The sequence below is a fragment of the Glycine max genome, chromosome 4 (genome assembly GCF_000004515.6).
Source record: "Glycine max cultivar Williams 82 chromosome 4, Glycine_max_v4.0, whole genome shotgun sequence".
Classification (NCBI taxonomy): domain Eukaryota; kingdom Viridiplantae; phylum Streptophyta; class Magnoliopsida; order Fabales; family Fabaceae; genus Glycine; species Glycine max.
The window spans coordinates 17,241,711-17,261,315 of record NC_016091.4 but is presented as its reverse complement, the minus strand read 5'-3'; the positions used below and the strand labels follow the sequence as shown (position 1 = coordinate 17,261,315).

Here is a 19,605-nt window from a genome sequence, read left to right as displayed (position 1 = left end):
TAGAGGCATATATAATGAAAAAATAGCATTACTTGTCAAACAAAGACTTCCAACATTTAAACTAAATTGGTAATTTATTTACCTTTTATTGACACCATCGAAGGCATTTTGCATATTCTCTTTTGCCCAATCCATTTCCTCATACATCACAATTGGCTTCTCATCCAAATCAACCAAACAATACATTTGCTTCTCATCACAATTGTCTTTTTAAAACTGCTTATCCATAATCATATTTCCAAAAGAACTCCCATCCTATGTCTTTGCAAACCTAGATTTCCATTGACTTGATGAGAACATTCTAATCAATGCTCCCTTGTTGTCATTGAGAGGCATCCTAAACTTAGGTATGATGTGGGAAACAAGTAATGGCAGATTCCACCAAATCTTTTCTTTAACTCCGTCATTTTTCCTACAACTTTGTGATTTGCTGCATTATCTGTCACAATAAAGGCAACATTTTCTTCATGAATCTCCACAACAATGTAATCTGTCATCTTAAAAAATTTGTCAACTATTTTTACTTTTTACAAATGGGAACAAGCCAACTAGGCTTGAGCCTGGCCTGGTTCATAATTACAAAACCTAAGTCTGGCCCTTTTAATGTTACAGGCCAATTTTTAAGGCCAGGACTGTTTGAAGGACTAGCCCTAGCCTAAGTCTACTTACATGTCTGCTTTATATAAGGCTTATAAACAAACCAATGGGCCTTTAAAAAAATAATATTAATAACTATATGTTTTTATATTATTGGGTGCAAATTGAAGTATATGTATTATATATATATATATATAATTGGTTTTCTTTTAAAGCCTAGCCTTTTTACTTAAACAAAGTTTTTAAAAAGCCTAAACTTAACTTTTTCAATAAGCAGGCCAGACTACCTGCTTATTTCCACCCAACTATTTTGAATGTGAGAACAATCAACAGAGTTCAAAAAATGTTTCCTAGGACAGTTCACTAATAATGGATTTGGTTCAAATGAAATGGTGAGGGAGTTTTTTTTTTTTTTTAATTTTATCTCATTGGGCTCAAACATTTGGAGAAGGGAGGAGATGAAAAATGAGGGAGCTAAAATCCCTCCCTTCTAAAATTAGGATGAATTTGAATTGGAAAGGGAGTAAAAGTGGTTTGTAATTTTTAGAGTGAACTAACAATATCATTCTTGAAGTTCTATTTGCCTTTCTCTTCCCTTCTAATACTTATTTACTATTATTTTACTATTATTTCCCACCCCCTAGCTAACCCAACAAGGGGAACGTCACTTCTCCCCTTTAACCAAACCAAAAAAGAGAACCATTTCTTTTCTTTCCTTTCCCTAATTTGAATCATAGTGTAACAAAAGTAATATGGGCCTCCATCTTTTGTTGATCCACCCATCTATTATTATGGTACATTTCGTTTTCTTTCAATGAGCTCTACATTCTTCAATAGCTTCCATAGTCAAATTCATTATTCTTTAAAAATTTGACTCTAATGTTATGGTAGGATGGTGGCTTAAACAGTATGCCATGCCTTGCAACAAATTCCAACAAACTTGTCAAGTTCATCACCTAACCATAATGAATGGCATGGCAAACTTGTAGAACAAAGAAGCAATCACTCTGTATTCTTCTCTCAAACCCTTCTTAACAATGTTATTGATGGTGGATTGACTGCTTCCTCCCCACTTCAAAATATTTCCACAATGGTGAATTGATTTCTTCCTCCCCTCTTAAAAATGTTTCCACAATACACAATTTTGGCGCGTGAAGTTCACACTTGCCCTCTTTTCCAGCACGTGACGCATCTCCGATGACACTCGCTTGCTGACAAGACAACCCCGGCCTCTTCCATCTAAAGCGACCCACACAAGCCCCTTGTTTGGCTATATTTTTGTTTTCACTTTTAATGGCTTCTTTAGGTACTATGGACACCGTCTCTGCCATGATGTTTATCATTGTCCCACTTATTCCTTGTGAGAAATTAACCGGATCTACCAATTATACTACCTGGGCGGCCACTATCCAAGCTTTGCCTTCGCAATCAAGAACATGCCAACCACTTGACCACTAAGGCCACGGATATTCCCAATAATGATTGAGCCCATTGGCGGCAAATCGACACCTCTTTATGTAGTGTCCTTTGGTTCTCTATTGATTCAAGCTTTGTACCAAGCATTTGACACGTGTTATAAGGCTTGGAGCAAAGCCAAGAAAGTCTACTCCAATGATGTTCATCATCTCTATAGTGAGATAACCACTATGTTGTCCACCAAACTTGAGAATGTGGATATATGGACATATCTTGGTAAGCTCGACCATTTGATAGTTGATTATAACAATTTGATGTCTTTCACTTCTAATGCAAAGACCTTTTATTGACAATGTAACTAGTACTTCATGGTTCTAGCTCTTGCTGCTCTCCTAAATGACCTTCATTCGATGCGTAACCAGATTCTATCGGCCCCTACTGTTCCTACTTATGACATGGTTAGTGAACAATTACTGCATCTCTCCACTTCGCATGTTTTTGATCATTCCTCTACCTCTGCCTCTTCTGCGGATTCCTTCACCCTTGTCTCACACTCATCTCCTGGCAAAAGGTATGGGGAGGTGGCTGAGGTCGTGGTGGGAAGAATCGATGTTGCAATTATTGTCAAATTTATGGTCATATTGAACCCGATTGTTGCAACAAGGCCTGACACCAGTTGAAATCAGCAAATGTTGCCCAGGTCATTAATCCTGCCCCTTTTGAGGATGTCACTATCTCCCCCAGTGAGTATCATGATTTCCTTCAGTGTCTCTTCTGCGGATTCCTTCACCCTTGTCTCACACTCATCTCCTAGCAAAAGGTATGGGGACGTGGCTGAGGTCGTGGTGGGAAGAATCGATGTTGCAATTATTGTCAAATTTATGGTCATATTGAACCCGATTGTTGCAACAAGGCCTGACACCAATCGAAATCAGCAAATGTTGCCCAGGTCATTAATCCTGCCCCCTTTGAGGATGACACTATCTCCCCTAGTGAGTATCATGATTTCCTTTAGTGTCAAACAGCCCAACAATCTGCCTCGACTGTTACTGTCACGACTCAGTCTGGTAATCCTATAGCCTTTGTCTCTCAATCATCCTCACTTGGACCTTGGATACTTGACTCTAGTGCCTCTGATCATATGACCGATAACAATCTTTTTTCTCTCAATTGTCATTATCAGATTCTTTGCCTTTTGTTACTCTCACAAATGGCTCTTAGATTAAACTTCGTGGCATTGGTCAAACCCACCCCCTTCCTAACCTCCCTTTGAAATCTATCTTGTTTGTTCTTGATTGTCCTGTCAATTTGATTTCCATTAGCAAACTCACTCGCTCCCTTAATTTCTGTCTTGCTTGTTAATAATTCTATTCTTGTTCAAGATCAGCGTACCGGATGGAGGATTAGAGTAGGACATGAATCTGGGGGATTGTATCATCTTTCACCACTGATTTCCTATGTAACCACTACTTCTATCGATCTTGCCCATCAGTGCCTTAGTCATCCCAACTTGGAGAAGTTACGCCTTTTAGTTCCTAGTCGTTGTACACTTAAGGTGTTTCAATATGAGTCATGTTAGTTAGGAAAACATGTTCGTAGTTCATATAGTCCTCGAGTCAATAAATGTGTTGCATCACCATTTACTTTAGTTCACTCCGATATTTAAAGGCCTAGTCGAGTATGTTCAACTTTAGGTTATTACTATTTTGTTACTTTTATTGATGACTTTTCTCGTTGTTCTTGGGTCTTCTTCATGAAAAGCTGTTTTGATGTCTTCTCTATCTTGCAAAGTTTTTTGCATGAAATTACTAATCAATTTGGGATACCCTTTAAAATTTGACGCACTGATAATGCTAGAAAATATTTGTCATGCCAATTTGAGTCTTTTCTAACATCGCAGGGAATTTTCCATCAAACTTCATGTGCTCACACACCACAACAAAATGGTGTTGCTAAACGAAAAAATCGTCACCTAGTTGAAACCGCTTGTACCCTTCTCCTTCACTATAATGTTCTTATCTGCTTCTAGGGTGATGCGATTCTTACTGCACATTCCTTGATCAATCGCATGCCCTCGTCTATCCTCAACAATCAAACCCCATATTCTATTTTGTACCCGCAACAGGACCTCTACCATGTTCCTCTCTATGTCTTTGGATGTACTTGTTTTGCCCATAATCTTACTCCAAGTAAAGATAAACTCTCTACCAAGTCTCTTAAGTGTGGTTTTCTCGATTACTCTTGCCTCCATGAAGGATATCGTTGCTTTTGTCCACAGCTTCAAAGGTATATTGTTTCTACTGATGTCACTTTCTTTGAGTCTACTCCATTTTTCTTTGAGACTGTTGACAATAATGCACCTCTGGTTGATCAGCCTATTGTTCCAACTTAGATTGTTGTTGTTGCTCCACCACCATTAATTGTTTATCAGCAACAACAGCGACATCCACTGGTGGTTCCACCTACTGATACCCCAGGCATCATCTCCTACCCCAAACAGCCCTCCAACAACATCTCTTGCACCTAAGCTTCTCATTGCCTTGCACAAAGGTATTCGGTCTACAAGCAATGCTAACTCTTTATATGCTTGTACTCTTCATTATCACCAATTATCTTCTTCCTATTTCTCTTTTATCTCCTCCTTGGATTTTGTCTATTCCCAAGTCTACAGGTGATGATATGGTTGATCCCCATTGGCAACATGCAATGTTGGATGAAATTGTTGTTTTACAAGCTAGGGGCACATGGGAGTTGGTCTCTTAGCCTCCAGAGAAGATTGTTGTTAGTAGTCGCTGGGTGTATATAGTGAAGGTTGGACTGGATGGTAGTATTGATCGGTTCAAAGCTCGTTTGGTGGCTAAGGGATATACTCTCAAATCTTTGGCCTCAACTATAGGGATACCTTTTCGTCTGTGGCCAAGATTACTTTTGTTTGCTTGTTTCTTATTATGGCTGCTATTTATCATTGGCCACTTCACCAGTTGGATATTAAAAATGCCAACTTACATGGTGAGCTGCAGGAAGAGGTTTACATGGATCAACCCCTAGGTTTTATTGCTTCTAATGGATCTCATCTTGTTTGTCGCCTTCGACACTTTATTTATGGCCTGAAGCAATCTCCCTGTGCCTGGTTTGGCCATTTTAGTTCAGCCTTAATTCAGTTTGGTATGACTTGCTATGAAGCTGACCACTCTGTTTTCTTCCTTCATTCTTCATCTGGCCAATGCATTTATTTGGTGGTCTATGTCGATGATACAGTCATTACTGGTGATGACTCTAATGGTATCTGCTGACTCAAATCTCACCTTCAGAGTCAGTTTCAAATGAAAGATCTTGGTCCACTCAAATATTTTTTAGACATTGAGGTTCCTCAACCCACTTCATGTATTGCCATTTCCCAAAGGAAATATGCTCTGGACATTCTCACCGAGATTGGTATGCTTGAATTTTGTCCAAGTGGCACTCCTATGGATCCCAACTTCAAGCTTCTTTCGGGTCAGGGGCAACCACTAATAGACCCGAAAAGATATCGTAGACTTATTGGCAGACTCAATTACTTCACTTTCACCAGACCAAACATCGCATTTTCCGTAAGTGTGGTAAGTCAATTCCTTAATGCCCCTTGTGATAGCCATTGGCATGCCGTCATACGCAACCTTCGATGTGTCAAGAATGCACCAAGTCACGGACTCTTATATGAGGACAAAGGCAATTCCAAAATTGTTTGTTACTTTGATGTTGATTGGACAAGATCGCTGTCAAACAGAAGGTCTACCTTTGGCTACTGTGTTCTTATCGGAGGTAACTTGATTTCATAGAGGAGCAAGAAGCAGAATACATTTGCTAGATCCAGTGTTGAACTGAATATTGTACCATGAACTTACATGGCTACAGCAACTTCTCCAACAGCTCCAATTTGGAGACACCTAGGGCACTAAGCTTATTTGTGATAATCAAGCCGCTCTTCACATTGCATCTAATCCGGTCTTCCACGAACAAACTAAACACATAGAGATAGATTGTCATTTTATGAGAGAGAAAGTGCTCTGAAGAGAAATCACCACTGACTTTGTCAACTCTAGTGACCAACTGGTGCATATTTTTACTAAATCTCTCAAACGGTCTCGCATTTATTATATTTGGAACAAGTTTGGTGCATATGACATATATGTTCCAGCTTAACGGGGGATGTTAAAGATATGGTTACAATAGATTGAATGCAAATAGGGAAATAGGATATATTTCATAAATATGTCAGGATTTCATATCCTTTCTTTCCTTAATTATTTTGTACCTATGATTATAAATAAATCGGTGTGTGTATGACACAATACACAATTCCTGATAAACACTTCTATATCTTTCTCCCCTTAAAAATGTTATTGATTTCCTAATTGATTTCTCTTGCAATGATAAAACAATTTCATACATTTTTTTCCTCACTTTATCACTAATAGATTTGCAAGCTCCAACATTTTTGTGTTCCTGCCAAATGATGCTTCAATCAATAAACCCCACCAATTATTACCGTCTACATAGTTTGCATTTAATTTTTTAGGCATCTCCATCAACTGAGATAGATAACACTTTTCATCCTACATCACTCCTATTTCCAGGAGCATTTTCTGCATTTAAAAAACCCCACTCTCACACTCTTGGCATCATCAAAGCGACCAGCAGCACCTGCACCCCCATTAACTCTCACAACACCACTACTCCCACATGAAAACATTTCAAACCAGCATGATACAACACCAAAACAAGACAAACTTATAGAAGCAAAGGAGAGAACAACTTCACAAGCACTCAACCCAAAAGCAAAGAAGAAAGCAGAAGCAAAAAGAGAAACCAAACAACAGAAGTAATCAAATAAAATATACCAGAAGCAGTTGAACCAAAAGCAGTCCAACAACCCAATCATAGAACGAGACAGAAATTAAAGAAAATGAACCCGGTCAAATAGAGAATATGAACACAGAACACAAATCTGAATGGTAATCGAGAAGTGGCGCAAAGAGGTCAAAATGAGCAGGAAAAAAAAAGGTTTGAGAATTTTGATGAAGTGGAACAAGGGTGGGTCTCAATTAATAGATCTTTTTTTTGCCAAAGTAGAATCAGCCTATTCTAATGATTTTAAGCTCACTATCATGCAATCCAACCAATCACCCCAAAACAAATTCAGCACAGCATAGGATTGTAGGCTGTTTGAAAAATCATAAGATCATGCAATCCTAAACAATTTAACTAGCTTCACAAACCCTCTTACACCAACTTCCATATCTGTATATTAAACAAAATACGGGACAATGTAAAGCTCAGGAAGTCAGAATCATCCACTGTAGACCGATGGATAACTTTCTTCAGCATTCACCTACTGCAGGATCATTGGTTACTGCTAGAAGATGGAAACTTTGGTGGTTGGCAGCTACAAATGCAATCTGGAAGCTCAGGAATGATATCATTTTCCATAGTCAATCCTTTGATATCTCTAAACTGGCAGATAGTATTCTTTTTCTTATGTGGACCTGGCTGAAGGGGTGGGAAAGGGATTTTAATGTCCCTTTTCTCCAGTGGTCCTCAGCAATGTCTTTAGCATTTTTTTAATGTTTCTAGGAAGGGCAGGGTTGTGTTTTTTCTGTAGTGTTGTTTGTATGTTTTAGTATCCCTTCAACAGTCAATCTTAATCTGTATCTTGTAGTACCACTGGTACTTCTATCATTAATATAAATTAACTTTGCAGCTCAAAAAAAAAAAAAAAACGGGACAATGTAAAGCAAAACAAATATACTTTAAAGTTTAAACTATACTTTAACATAAACATTTTTTACATGGGACCACAATCAATTTAAACAATGGAGCGCAAATCATTGTTAAAAAAGAAAACAAAAACAAAAACAAAATGCAGAATGCAACAGTGCATTTATACAAAAGAAGACAACAAAACAAAACATTGAACATGCTTCAATAAATACAATAACAAAAGGGGTGTGGATTTTGCATTAACCTCAAACAACTTCCCCTCTTTACTTCAAAACCCCACCCACAACAAGATCCATCAACTCCGAATGGGATTGGAAGTTATGCCTTTGTATGAGAATGGGGTAAATCAGTTTAGAGGAAATTTTGGGGGAGGAAAAGAGATGTTTATTGTTGGCTTTGTTGTCATTTACATGTGACACTTAACATGCCAACAACAAAGTGTGTTGTTTGTTGCTCCAAACAATAGCCATCCAATGTTTAGAACAAACAAGACTGACATATGCAATGTTTGGAGACTCCACATACATATTTTTTAGTTATAAACGTAGTGGTAAAGTTACTAATAAGATTATTTACTCTTAGATCAAATCAAACTAATTGAGAAATTTATTTAATATTGCTAAGCCAAAAGTTCAACAAGTTTAAAAAAAAATAAAAAAAGTTAACATTAGCCAATTCAAAGATATTCATATGAACTCAAACCCAATGTTGTTAATGGCGGATGGCGGTTCATGGCGGAAAGTCAAAAATCCGCCATAAAAATATGGCGGATGGCGGACGTTATGGCGGACAAAAAATAAATAAAAATATACGTATAAATATTAATAAAAAATTGAAAAAAACAATGGATTGCATTCAAATAACAGAAAAGAAAAAAAAACAAAAAACGGGTGTCAAAAATAAAAAAGGATGTCAAATAGAAAAAGGAAAAAAAAAAAGCAACCCTCATCAAAAACGGGTGTCAAACAGAAAAAAGAAAACGCCCTTAGCCTAGGAAAAAAGAAACAAACAATTCTCAAATGTCTAGACTTTCTTCCTTCTTTGTTTAAGAGACCAGTTTGCCATGGACAAAACAAAAAAATTAAAACGCACCAAAGCACTGCCGTCGCCGTCGACGTGCGTTGGTGCATTGGTCGTCGGTCGTCTGTCTCTCGCATGCGTCGTCTGCTGGTCTGCTGCCGTCATGCTCGAGAACGTCGTCTGCGGTTGTCGTTTGTGTCGCCGGCGCCCACACCGCCATTCGTCGCGCTGGAGACTGCTGCTGGTCGTACCGCTGAAGAGGAGAAACTCGGGTATGGTTGGCTCGGGTCAGCCCAACCCCTGTCACGCACGTTTTTTAAAATAAAAAAATCCGCTATTCCGTCATTCACGTGATTCCGCCATGGCCGCCATAAGCAACCTGCAACGCCACTGCTATTTGGTGGCGTTTTTCCAAAATTCCGCGACGCCATTCCGCCATGGCCGCTTTTTAATAACACTGCTCAAACCTATCTCGAAAAAACTCTATTATCAATGAGGATGGTCAAAAAAATATAAATTAGAGAACACATCAGCTTTCACTAACCACCACCAACTTAGAAACATAGGTCAAGGATAGAGAGAAAGGAGGCAAGTTTAAATAAAGCCATAAAGGTAAGTTTTTTTAGAAAAGAAAAACTAATAAAGACAAAAAATGAAGATAAAACTGTGCTTTTGTAAACAAGAATTTCATAATCTACAATTATTCATCATAAAGTCCATCACCATGAAAACCGTTACCATTATCTTGATCGGCCAAAGATTTGCTCTTAGGTTTTGCCAATTTGCTAGATTTTGAGGGTTTCTTAACTTTTTCTGCTTGTAATTCCAACACCTTCTCTGAAGGTTTCCGCTTTCTTTTCATGCGCCCAGCATCATCTTCATAACAATAGAAAAATAAAATATTATTATTAAAGGCATCAGAAGAGTCAAAGGTCTGTATTAGAAAAATGCATAGACAATACATTACAACTTAACCACCCATTGGGGATAAAAAGGTGGACTTTTAAGTCTTGTCTAAATAAAATTGGGGAGACTTTGAAACTTTTTAGAAGCATAATTAGAGACTAAATGACTAAGTTAATTGGTCCTAAACTATAACTATCACATTAAGCCTACCACAATATTTGGTTATAAAGAAATAGAGTAGAAATAATAAAAAAGAACAAATAATGACGCATTTCTTTTTGTTTGGTTTAAGAGAAAATGGAGAGAGAGAGAGGGAGAAAGAGAAAACTAGACTTTAAGAAACAAAATTAGAGAATTTTCTCTCCGCCATTATCTTCAATTCAAATTTAAATATTTCTCTCCCCTCATTTTCTGTCCATTCAAACAAACAGAGACAAATAATCCATTTCTTTCAGTAATAGACTTAATCAAGTTGAGTTGCAAATTCCAAAGTCAAGCCCACCAAATAAATTTGCTGGCAAAATTACAAGATCATGACTCTATACCTTTTATTTATTGGAGGAGGGAGTATTAGAATTTGAGATTCTAAAGAACTCAAATACTTAGCAACAAGCATATAATGCAAAGCATGCTATTACCTTCAAGAGGACTAGATGCATGATTCATCATATGTCCATTTGGTCCAGCTTCTTCCGAAAGAGGGGATCCAGTGTTATTGCTGTCCAACAACTTAGAAGAACTTTCTACACACTTCTCTTGCTGCTCAGGAACATCACGACTAGGGGTTGATGGCAAGTAACATAGCTCTTCTTGAGACATATCAGAATCACTGAAAGCAGCATCTTTCTCCACTGTTATAATGTCAACTTCCTCATCTTCATTAACATCAGGTCCTTTCACCTGCAAGCATATAACATAAAAAGAGAATGGGCAAAAAGAAAGAATGATGTCCATGACCAATCGAATAAATAATCTTTTACCTTCTCAGTCTCAGGAATCAGATCAAATTCATCTTCACGCTCTACATACTCCTCATTTTCCTCAAGCTCCTTGAAATCAGGAGCAAATGCACTCCAGTTCTCAGTATAATCTTTTGCCCATATATAAACCAAACCATTCAGCGAAACAGATACAACAATAGGATGCACAGGATGCCATGCTAAATCTATCAGAGCTTCCTTAGGCCCTTCAAGGATTTTCACAAGATGTCCAGCTCTATCCCATATGTAAATCTTGTGCTCACCTTTGCTAGCAGAACCACCGACTACCCACTCACCATCACCACTGAAACAAGGTGCTTTCCAGTGTACCTTCGTGATGGAATCTTGAAATTCCCGGAATAAAGTTAAACATTTTGATCCAACAGCCTTCAAATTCTCGATATTATTTAGAACATTGTGGTTCTCACTCAGGTCATCAAGGGCTCTGACTTCATCTTTCAGGGGTAGACGGTTTTCATAGATTCGAATTATTCGATCATTTGAATTTGTGAGCAGATACTGCCCATTCCTGCTGAACACAATGTTCTTTACAACAGAACCACCAGAGATTGGAACTACAGCACGCACGTCACCATTTTTGTAATCAATGGCAAGAATTTCCCCTTTTGAGTTTCCCACATAAACCAGAGTCCCATACTTATTAAAACAAGCAGCAGTTGGTGTGAAGGAGGTAATTCCATCAGAACATTTATTACGTGAAGGAGGGGTTGGTGTTGGTCCATTGCATGTCTCTAAGACAGAAACTTTAAGTAAAGTTGTGTTTCCTGTGTTCAGATCAACAATCATTGGAGCACATGAAAGAGGACATGCTAAGCAAAGAGATGGGGTCGAGGATCCTGGATGAAGACGAGCTTGTAGGGGGGTTTGTTGCAAAACTATCCGTGTTATCTTCTTACTACTCATAACATCCCACAATATCAATGATTTATCAGCAGCAGATACAAGAATTTGATGACCATACTTTGACCAGCAAATGCTAGTTATGGGAGAAGAACATTCATCATCACGCAGAATCTTAGCAATGCCTCTGGTTTCAAAATCCCAAATAACACAACTTCCATTGTTGCATCCAGCTGGTTCAATTGAGCAACTCAAGATCAAAAGTAAGAAAATTGATATTGCAAATAACTACAATAAATAATTCATATTAGTTCGACACTTGCTATAATATTTACTCCAGTCACATTTGAACAAATACCACACATACCCATTATTGCCTCCCAAACTTATTCCAGTATAATGGTGAAGTAAACATCAACTACATCATGCACATCAAGCTTATCCAATGCCTTCAGCATCAATTGCATCATTACTGCGTTAGGGAAAAATGTATCCATACCCTTTAATATTTCTCCATCACCAAGCCAAGGCATGAAAAGTTAAAAACAGGACACGACCCTTGATGGTAGAATCCCAAAATTCAACATAAGCCCCACAATGAAAAGTGTCAAAAAAAACACCCTACATAGTACATATACAATATATACAATATGAGTAAAAATAGTGTCCTTTTCTTATCTGGGTCATCAGGGAAAAAGGGAATTATGCACTAAAGTTCGCTACTTTAACCTTGAAATCGATATTTAGTACATAAAATTCAGTTTTTACCCACAACCCGTTTTCTAAAACCAAATGATTAGCATAAACACAGGCCACAAAAAACCAAAAGATAAAAAATTTTCACGAAAATGCATCAAAGGAGAATACCCTGGAAGGACACAGCAGCAGTTGAATATGAAACATAAGAGAGAGAGAGAGAGAGAGAGAGAGAGGCGTTACCAGCAAGAAGGGTGCCACGGCGATTGAAGGCAATGCATTTCATACAACCATATTCCAAATACTCCTCTATCACTTCAGGGAAATCGCCCTGCAACGGATCTTCAATAACGGTGCACAACACAACGTCAAAAAAAAGTGAAACAAGGAAGATGAGTGAGATGGAGATAAAGAAAAGGGTGTGAGAAAAGAAGAAAACGAACCAATGATGGAGGCATTCATGGTTGCTGGAGAGAGGGTCAAGGTGCACAAGTGTAGCAGAGAAAATGGGAAGAGAGCAGCAAAATTGAAATGAGGGAAAGAAAGAGGGAATAAGGGAGAAATAAAAGAAATATTTTGCTGCTGCCGGTGATGTCTATTTCTTTGGTCAAATACAAAATTACAAATAGGACCCCGGACAAAAAGGACTTCCAGTATATGTTTTTTTATTCAAAAAACAAAAATCAAAAAGTGGGCTAACGAGATTATTTTTTTAAATATAAATTAGACTAAATACGAACTAAATTATATAAATAAACATACTATCGGTTATATTATTAATTTAAGGATTCTTTTCAAATTAATTACCAAGAAATATAAAAATTTATTTAATATGTGATTGGTTATCAATTCAAATTATTTAGATTGATAAAAAAAAATGTGCTTATTTTTGCATTTTTTATTATCATTTGTCTTTATTTTATAGATTAAAACTTGGAAGAAGATGCAGGAACAAGAAATTTGTTGAGTCTAATCCAGTCCAAAGTGAGTGATGCACAATCAAAAATGTTCAAAATATTACTTCTTTATGAAAATAAATGATTAATTTAGTTACTAGATTTATATTTTGTTATCATTAGTCATTGAAATAAATAAAAACTCAAATAAATTCTTGAAGTCTTTTAAGGTTTTAGCAAAGTTCCTAAAATTAACCCTTATCTCTCATGTTGGTTCCAAAAATTTTGTTATTACTATTACTTAAGTACCTGGAATAGGACCAAAATGATAAAACTAGTTAATTTTAGGAATTTAAATGAAATCTAAAGCAAATTTTATGAATTTATTTGAGTTCTTCAAACTAAAATCACAACAAAATATAAAATAAAAGATTAAATTAACTGTTACTATATTTTGAAATGTGTGAAAGCTGATTTGAAATGATAAAAACAGGTTCACAGACATATTTTCAATAGTTTAGACTTTAGACTATAGTTTTTGTCGGACAACAAACCACCACGTTATTTTATTATTATTCTAACTGCTTTATATCTTTGCAACCGAAGTACAATGGATAGAAAAGGGGTAATGTAAACAGATACTCACTATCCGAGGAAACGGATTTTTTAACTATCCATTTTTACCTGTCCTCCGGGTACCCGCTATATCCTATCGCACGATGGCAGAGTGGATATCATAATACCCTCATATATATAACGAGTTAGGCTTTGGAAAAAACCGTACTCTTTTCACTCACACTTTGCGCATGGCGCAGCTCCAGTGCCCCACAGGCCACAGCCTCACTCTCTCACCGCACCGCCACAAAGCACTGCCACCCGGCAACGCACCGCCGCAAAGCATCGCCGCTCTGCACCCCATACTTCGACACTGCCAACACTCAACACCGTCATGACCGCTGCACCGCGCAAAGGGCCGAGGACAACCTCCTCTTCTCACAACCTCGTCATCACCGCCGCACCCCACACTTCCAACACCGTCACCAATCTTCTCACAACCTCGACGCACATGTACATCTCCATTCAATTTCTATTTTCTTCTACAATGTCCTTCGCCCTCCTAATACTATGATTTGGGGGATTTGAAACTTGGTTCTGGTGTGGATGAGGTAATTAGCAATTTAGCATTTAGAATTTGAAACTTGGGGGATTTGGGAATTTTAGGGCTAAAGTTTCGAATTTTGGATTGGCAAGAGCTGTGGAGGATCACTGGGATAATGGTGGTTTCAATTGACAAGGCATTCTGACTAATAAAAAAAAAGTACACATCAACGTGGCATCTCCGCAATTTTTCTGATATTAATTAATTTCTCATTTGTTCTTAATAGATTAAAAACGTAAAAAGTACTCAACTGTAGTATTGACTCGTAAAATGTATGTTATGTAATCCTTACATTTTAATGAGAAATATACTTCATTGTATATAATTATATTATATATACTTGCACATGTTAAAAATTAACCAACACCAGCACACAACACCTTAAATCATGAATTAATGCAGAAAGAAGGCACTGTACAAAAAGGGGGAATGGAAAAGAAAGCAATCTATTTCCCCTAAATGGAACCTGAAAGGGTCTTGCCTGATAAGCCTATCGTGATATACATTTGGGATATTATCAGGGCCGCCAGAAAGTTGGGATTGATAGCTAGGGGTAGATGAGTATAGCTAGCAACTTCTCAATGACTTGCACTTAAGTTCAGATTCTGAACAACCAGAAATGGTTCACATATACAACTGACAGGAGATGAAAGGGAAAATGAAATGAACAACAAAGGCATTGCTTTTCCTGATTTCTGCTAAGAGTGTGCTTGAGCATGCTTAGGTTTCTGATGGCCAAATCTCCTATAGCTGATAGATAGATGATGATTAGATGATCATTATGGTATTGCTCAATTGCTTCGATGGAACAAGATATTCTTTTTTAATCTTGTAATTGCTGAGTTTTCTTTTGGCCTCTTTTTTAATCCTCTACTACAAATGTTAAATTTTCATGTTTCTCCTGTATAGCTTTCATTTTTATATTTACCTCTTATGAATTATTATACTATTGAAATGAAGTAGTCCATGACCTTAGGTTGATGGTTTCATTCACGGAAATGGGTCAAATTTATAATGATTATTGAGTCTTCATTTAGTACATATGGTCGTATTCTTACTTCACATCGTAGTAGATTACATCTAGATACTTTGGAGGCAGATTGACTTTGGACCGACATGGAAGGTAGTTAAATTGATACTTTAAATTAGCTATTCATATTATTTACATATTTTAATGAACTTGTTTTCTTTTTCAGGCTCAACTAAATCAAAGGTGGACAAAATGTTACTCCAAAAAGTGTTTGAGGAAATAGTTGATGATGTTAGTATCTTTTTTATATATATTTCATTCCAATTTTAACAATATTTATCGTCAATGGTTTTAATTTATATGTTTTTTTGTTTCGGGAACAAGTGACCAAAGTGAGGTTGTTGAAGAGTAAAGTTGAAGTTGTTTAGATTTAAGGAATTGAAGTTGAACTTCTTTTATTGGACTTATGTTGTAGATAGATTAATTTTATTTGAACCAATGTTTTAAAGAGACTAATCTTATTTGAATTTATGCTTTAATGTTATTTGAATTTATGTTTGAGTTATGCAATCAAGGTGTTGACATTATATATTTTTCTTTTTTTGCTACAAAAAAGATTTTTCATTTTTTAACATTCATGGATACCCATGGGTATTCGTAGGTATACAAAAATCCACGAGTAATTGGATTTGCGGATATCCACGGATTCGCAGGGCGGACACGGGCTGATTTTCTAACTCGTGGGACGGGTAATAGCTAGACATTATCCGTGTCTCTTGTCATTCCTAATCAAAAGCACCCAAATTTTGTTAGTAAATATTTGTTTTATAATTTAAAATTTTATAAAAATATGTTACTCATATTAATTCTACTTTTATAAAATAAACTATTTGTTTTAGAATCTCTTACGTAAAATTAGATTTTCTACCTTTTCTAAAATTTTGCTTTTAGTGGGTCAATACAGTTTGTTACGTATTTGTTACATTTGTTTTGACCTGCACGTTGGTTTCCAATGGTCAACATATTTTCCTCTCTGGAAAAGGCACAAGCATGATAAACAATTTGTTTTCTTCCTCTCTAAATTTTGTCTTTCCTTTCTTATAACAAAATTATTTTTGAGAACAAGAGTATTGGTGTTTAAAAAGTTCAGGGATCCTTTTGTTGTACACAATCGAAACCAACGGATTGTCGTATCTTGGGAGAGGAGCGCAATCAAATTTTCCTACCAGTGTAATGGGGTGTTTTCTCTCTAAGGATAGCGTTTGCGCACTTCAACCCAAACCCATTAAAAATTTCTCCCTTAAATTATTTTCCTTTGTGCTTATTGTATGATATATTGCATTGTTGATTCATGTTCTGTCAACTGAAGTTATTTTGCTACTATTGTTTTGTTATTTAGTTGAGGGTTTTGCATTTTCTTCTCATTTATTTCTTTTATTTTATTTTAATTTTGTAACAATCTTAGAGACAAAAACTACTTTCTTGTATAATCTTTGTTGTAGTAGCATTCTATTTTATCAAAATGTCTATAATGGATATGATTGAGTCTCTTTCTAGTAAGCCTGGAAAATTAATTGATGAAAACACAATGTATTATGCTCCATTAAAAATGTTTTTATTATATTATTTCATTTCCTTAAATTTTAAATTAGTGGGAGATTGTTGGAAAATATTTTCTTATAATTTAAATTTTAAAATTAAAATATATTTTCTTTATTAATTATGTTTTGTAAAGATAAAATGCTTTTAGAATTAGTCTATGTGAAAAACTAAAGGCATCTCATTACTTCTATTTATATACTAATTTCAGGAAGTTATCTTTTACTTGGTCAAATTCCTTTGTAAACTTACAAGTTTTTAAAATTAAGAAGTTTGTTGTTTGCTTTTTATTTTCTGTTGTTTAACGTCATTGTTGTAAGTATTTTGTTGCTACACATGGGTGACTGGTTGCCTCTATATATGTAGTTCCTTGCTAAAAAAAAATAAACGTGTGAAAATATAATACACAAAGCAATAAAATAAACACTTGGGTGAAGCTTTATATTCTGCATGTCATATTCTTATTAGGATACCTTAAGATTTTTTTTTTTTTGAAAACCCATTTATGAGTTATGAAAAAAAAAGAATCACATCTGAAATATCTTAAATTGTGGGAGCGCCTTGCAAATGTTAACATTCCTATTAATAAGAAAAGAAAAATTGGACCAAAAACTATGATTGTGTTTGTTGGATATTCTTTGCATAATATTACTTATAGATTTTTGGTTGTTAATTTAGAAGTGTATGAAACATCTAATGATACTATTATGGAATCTAGAGATGTTACTTTCTTTGAAAATGTTTTTCCTTTGAAAAATAAATTGTCTAAATTTGTTTGTGATACTTCTTGGTCTAATTTATCATCTTGTAGTAATGCTAATAAGGACATTGTTTTTGAACTTAGGAGGAGTAAAAGATCTGAAAAAGTTAAGGATTTTGGTTCTAAATTTTGTTCTTTTCTACTTAAAGATGATCCTAAAACTTATGGTGAGGTCATGAGGTATATTGATGTAACTTTTTGGAAAGAAGCTATTAATGATGAAAATAGTTCTCTTAAAACTAATAAAACTTGGATTCATACCGATCTTCCCCCTAGTTGTAACAGTATATGTTGTAAGTGAATTTTCCGAAAGAAATTAAGAATTGATGGGTCTATAGAAAAATTTAAGGAAAGACTTGTTATGATTGGTTGTAAACAAATAGAAGGTGTAGATTTCTTTGATACATATTTTCCTGTTTCTAAAGTTACTATTGTTAGAGTTTTAATTGCACTTGCTTATATTTTTAATTTAGAAATTCATCAAATGGATGTAAAAACTATCTTTTTAAATGGTGATTTAAAAGAATAAATTTATATGAGCCAACTTGAAGGCTTTGTAGAACCAAGTAAAGAAAAGAAATTTTGTAAACTTGTTAAATTTTTATATGGTTTGAAACAAGCTCCAAAGCAATGGCACAAAAAGTTTGATCAAGTCGTTCTTTCGTATGGTTTTCAAATCAATAATAGTGATAAATGTGTGTATGCAAAACAATTTGATGATAATTTGTATGTGGATGACATATTAATATTTGGTAATAATATGCATTTCATAAATGATGTGAAGTCTTTATTGTCTAGTAATTTTGATATGAAGGACCTTGTTCATGTAGATGTGATTTTGGGTATTAAGCTTATAAAGAAAGATGATGACATGATTTTAACCCAATCACATTATTTGAAGAAGTTTAATTATTTTGATGTGAAACATGTTTCTACTCCTTATGACTCATTCATTAAGTTAAAGAAAAATTTGAGTAAATGAATTTTTTCACATAAATATTCTCAAATTATTGGTTCTTTGTCACATTTGACAAACTTCTCTAGGCCTGACATTGCATATGCAATTGATAGATTAGAAAGTAATTGAGGGATTTAGTGATGCAAATTGGATTTCTGATTCTGATGAAATAAAATCGACAAGTGGTTATGTCTTTACTTTAGCTGGCGGTGTAGTATCATGGAAATCTGTTAAACAAACTATTATTTCACGTTCTACCATAGAAGCAAAAACTATTGCTTTAGATAATGCTACTAGTGAGGCTGATTTTCTTAAAAATTTGTTATGTGATTTGTCGTTATTGAATAAGCCTATACCTCCTATTTCTGTGCATTGTGATAGTCAAGTTGTTATATCTAAAGTTACTAGAAAAAATTTTAATGAAAAAAGAAGACACTTAAGAGTAAGACATAAGTCTATCAGAAATTTGATTTCTTATGGTGTCATTTCTCTTGACTTTGTCAGGTCAAAAAATAATATTGCAGATCCGCTTACAAAAGGGTTGACGCACCAACAAGTACTTGAGTCGTCAAGGGAAATGGGACTAGAGCCCATTATTTAGTTACAATAATGGACACCCATTTCCGTGTGATTAGTGATCCCATGAATGGAGTTCAACGAGTAATAACAAAATTGTTTATTGACTAAAGTACACCAAAATAAAATTTTGTGGAGTTGCTCCGTTTCTCATTTCTATGACGAGAAGTATTATAAATTGTGGCAATATTAAGGTTGAAATATTTATATATGTGTATTTTTGGTAAAAAAAAACATCTTAATGAATCGGATGACAATTATTGTAGGGATGAGGTCACAAACCACTCTTTGAGGATTCACCTAGTGAGTGTGGTAGTGGGGCCGCCACTGTGAGATATGGGTTAATCTCTAAGTGACACTCACGAAACAAGATACATGTGTAAGGCCATGTAACGCGCTATCACTTATTAGAACCTAAATGAATGTCAATATTGTAGGAGTTCTGTACTAA

The 19,605-nt window shown here is 35.5% G+C and overlaps 1 protein-coding gene and 1 long non-coding RNA gene across 5 annotated transcripts; one reads left to right on the top strand and one right to left on the bottom strand.

The window, feature by feature from the left end:
- Positions 1-55: 55 nt before the first annotated feature.
- Positions 56-12,830, bottom strand: LOC100818581 (protein RBL). 4 transcript variants are annotated; one of them, XM_006578350.3, is made up of 7 exons: positions 12,680-12,695; positions 12,480-12,578; positions 11,908-12,012; positions 10,680-11,773; positions 10,338-10,599; positions 9,532-9,669; positions 56-439 (listed from the first exon to the last, which is right to left on the bottom strand). In XM_006578350.3, the coding sequence occupies exons 3-7, from the start codon at positions 11,909-11,911 to the stop codon at positions 306-308; spliced, it is 1,632 nt and encodes a 543-aa protein (XP_006578413.1). In that variant the 5' UTR covers positions 11,912-12,012; positions 12,480-12,578; positions 12,680-12,695; the 3' UTR covers positions 56-305. The 4 variants fall into 4 exon arrangements, 3 of the variants coding, with proteins under 3 accessions (XP_006578413.1, XP_006578411.1, XP_006578412.1); XR_005891022.1 differs by lacking the exon at positions 11,908-12,012 and adding an exon at positions 8,866-9,260 and having other exon boundaries at positions 331-439; positions 12,680-12,830; XM_006578348.4 differs by lacking the exon at positions 11,908-12,012 and having other exon boundaries at positions 12,680-12,830.
- Positions 12,831-13,728: 898 nt separating this feature from the next.
- On the top strand, positions 13,729-15,769 carry LOC102661222 (uncharacterized). The gene is made up of 2 exons (XR_001387929.3): positions 13,729-15,414; positions 15,488-15,769. It is a non-coding gene; the product is annotated as an uncharacterized lncRNA (long non-coding RNA).
- The last annotated feature ends 3,836 nt before the right edge of the window (positions 15,770-19,605 follow it).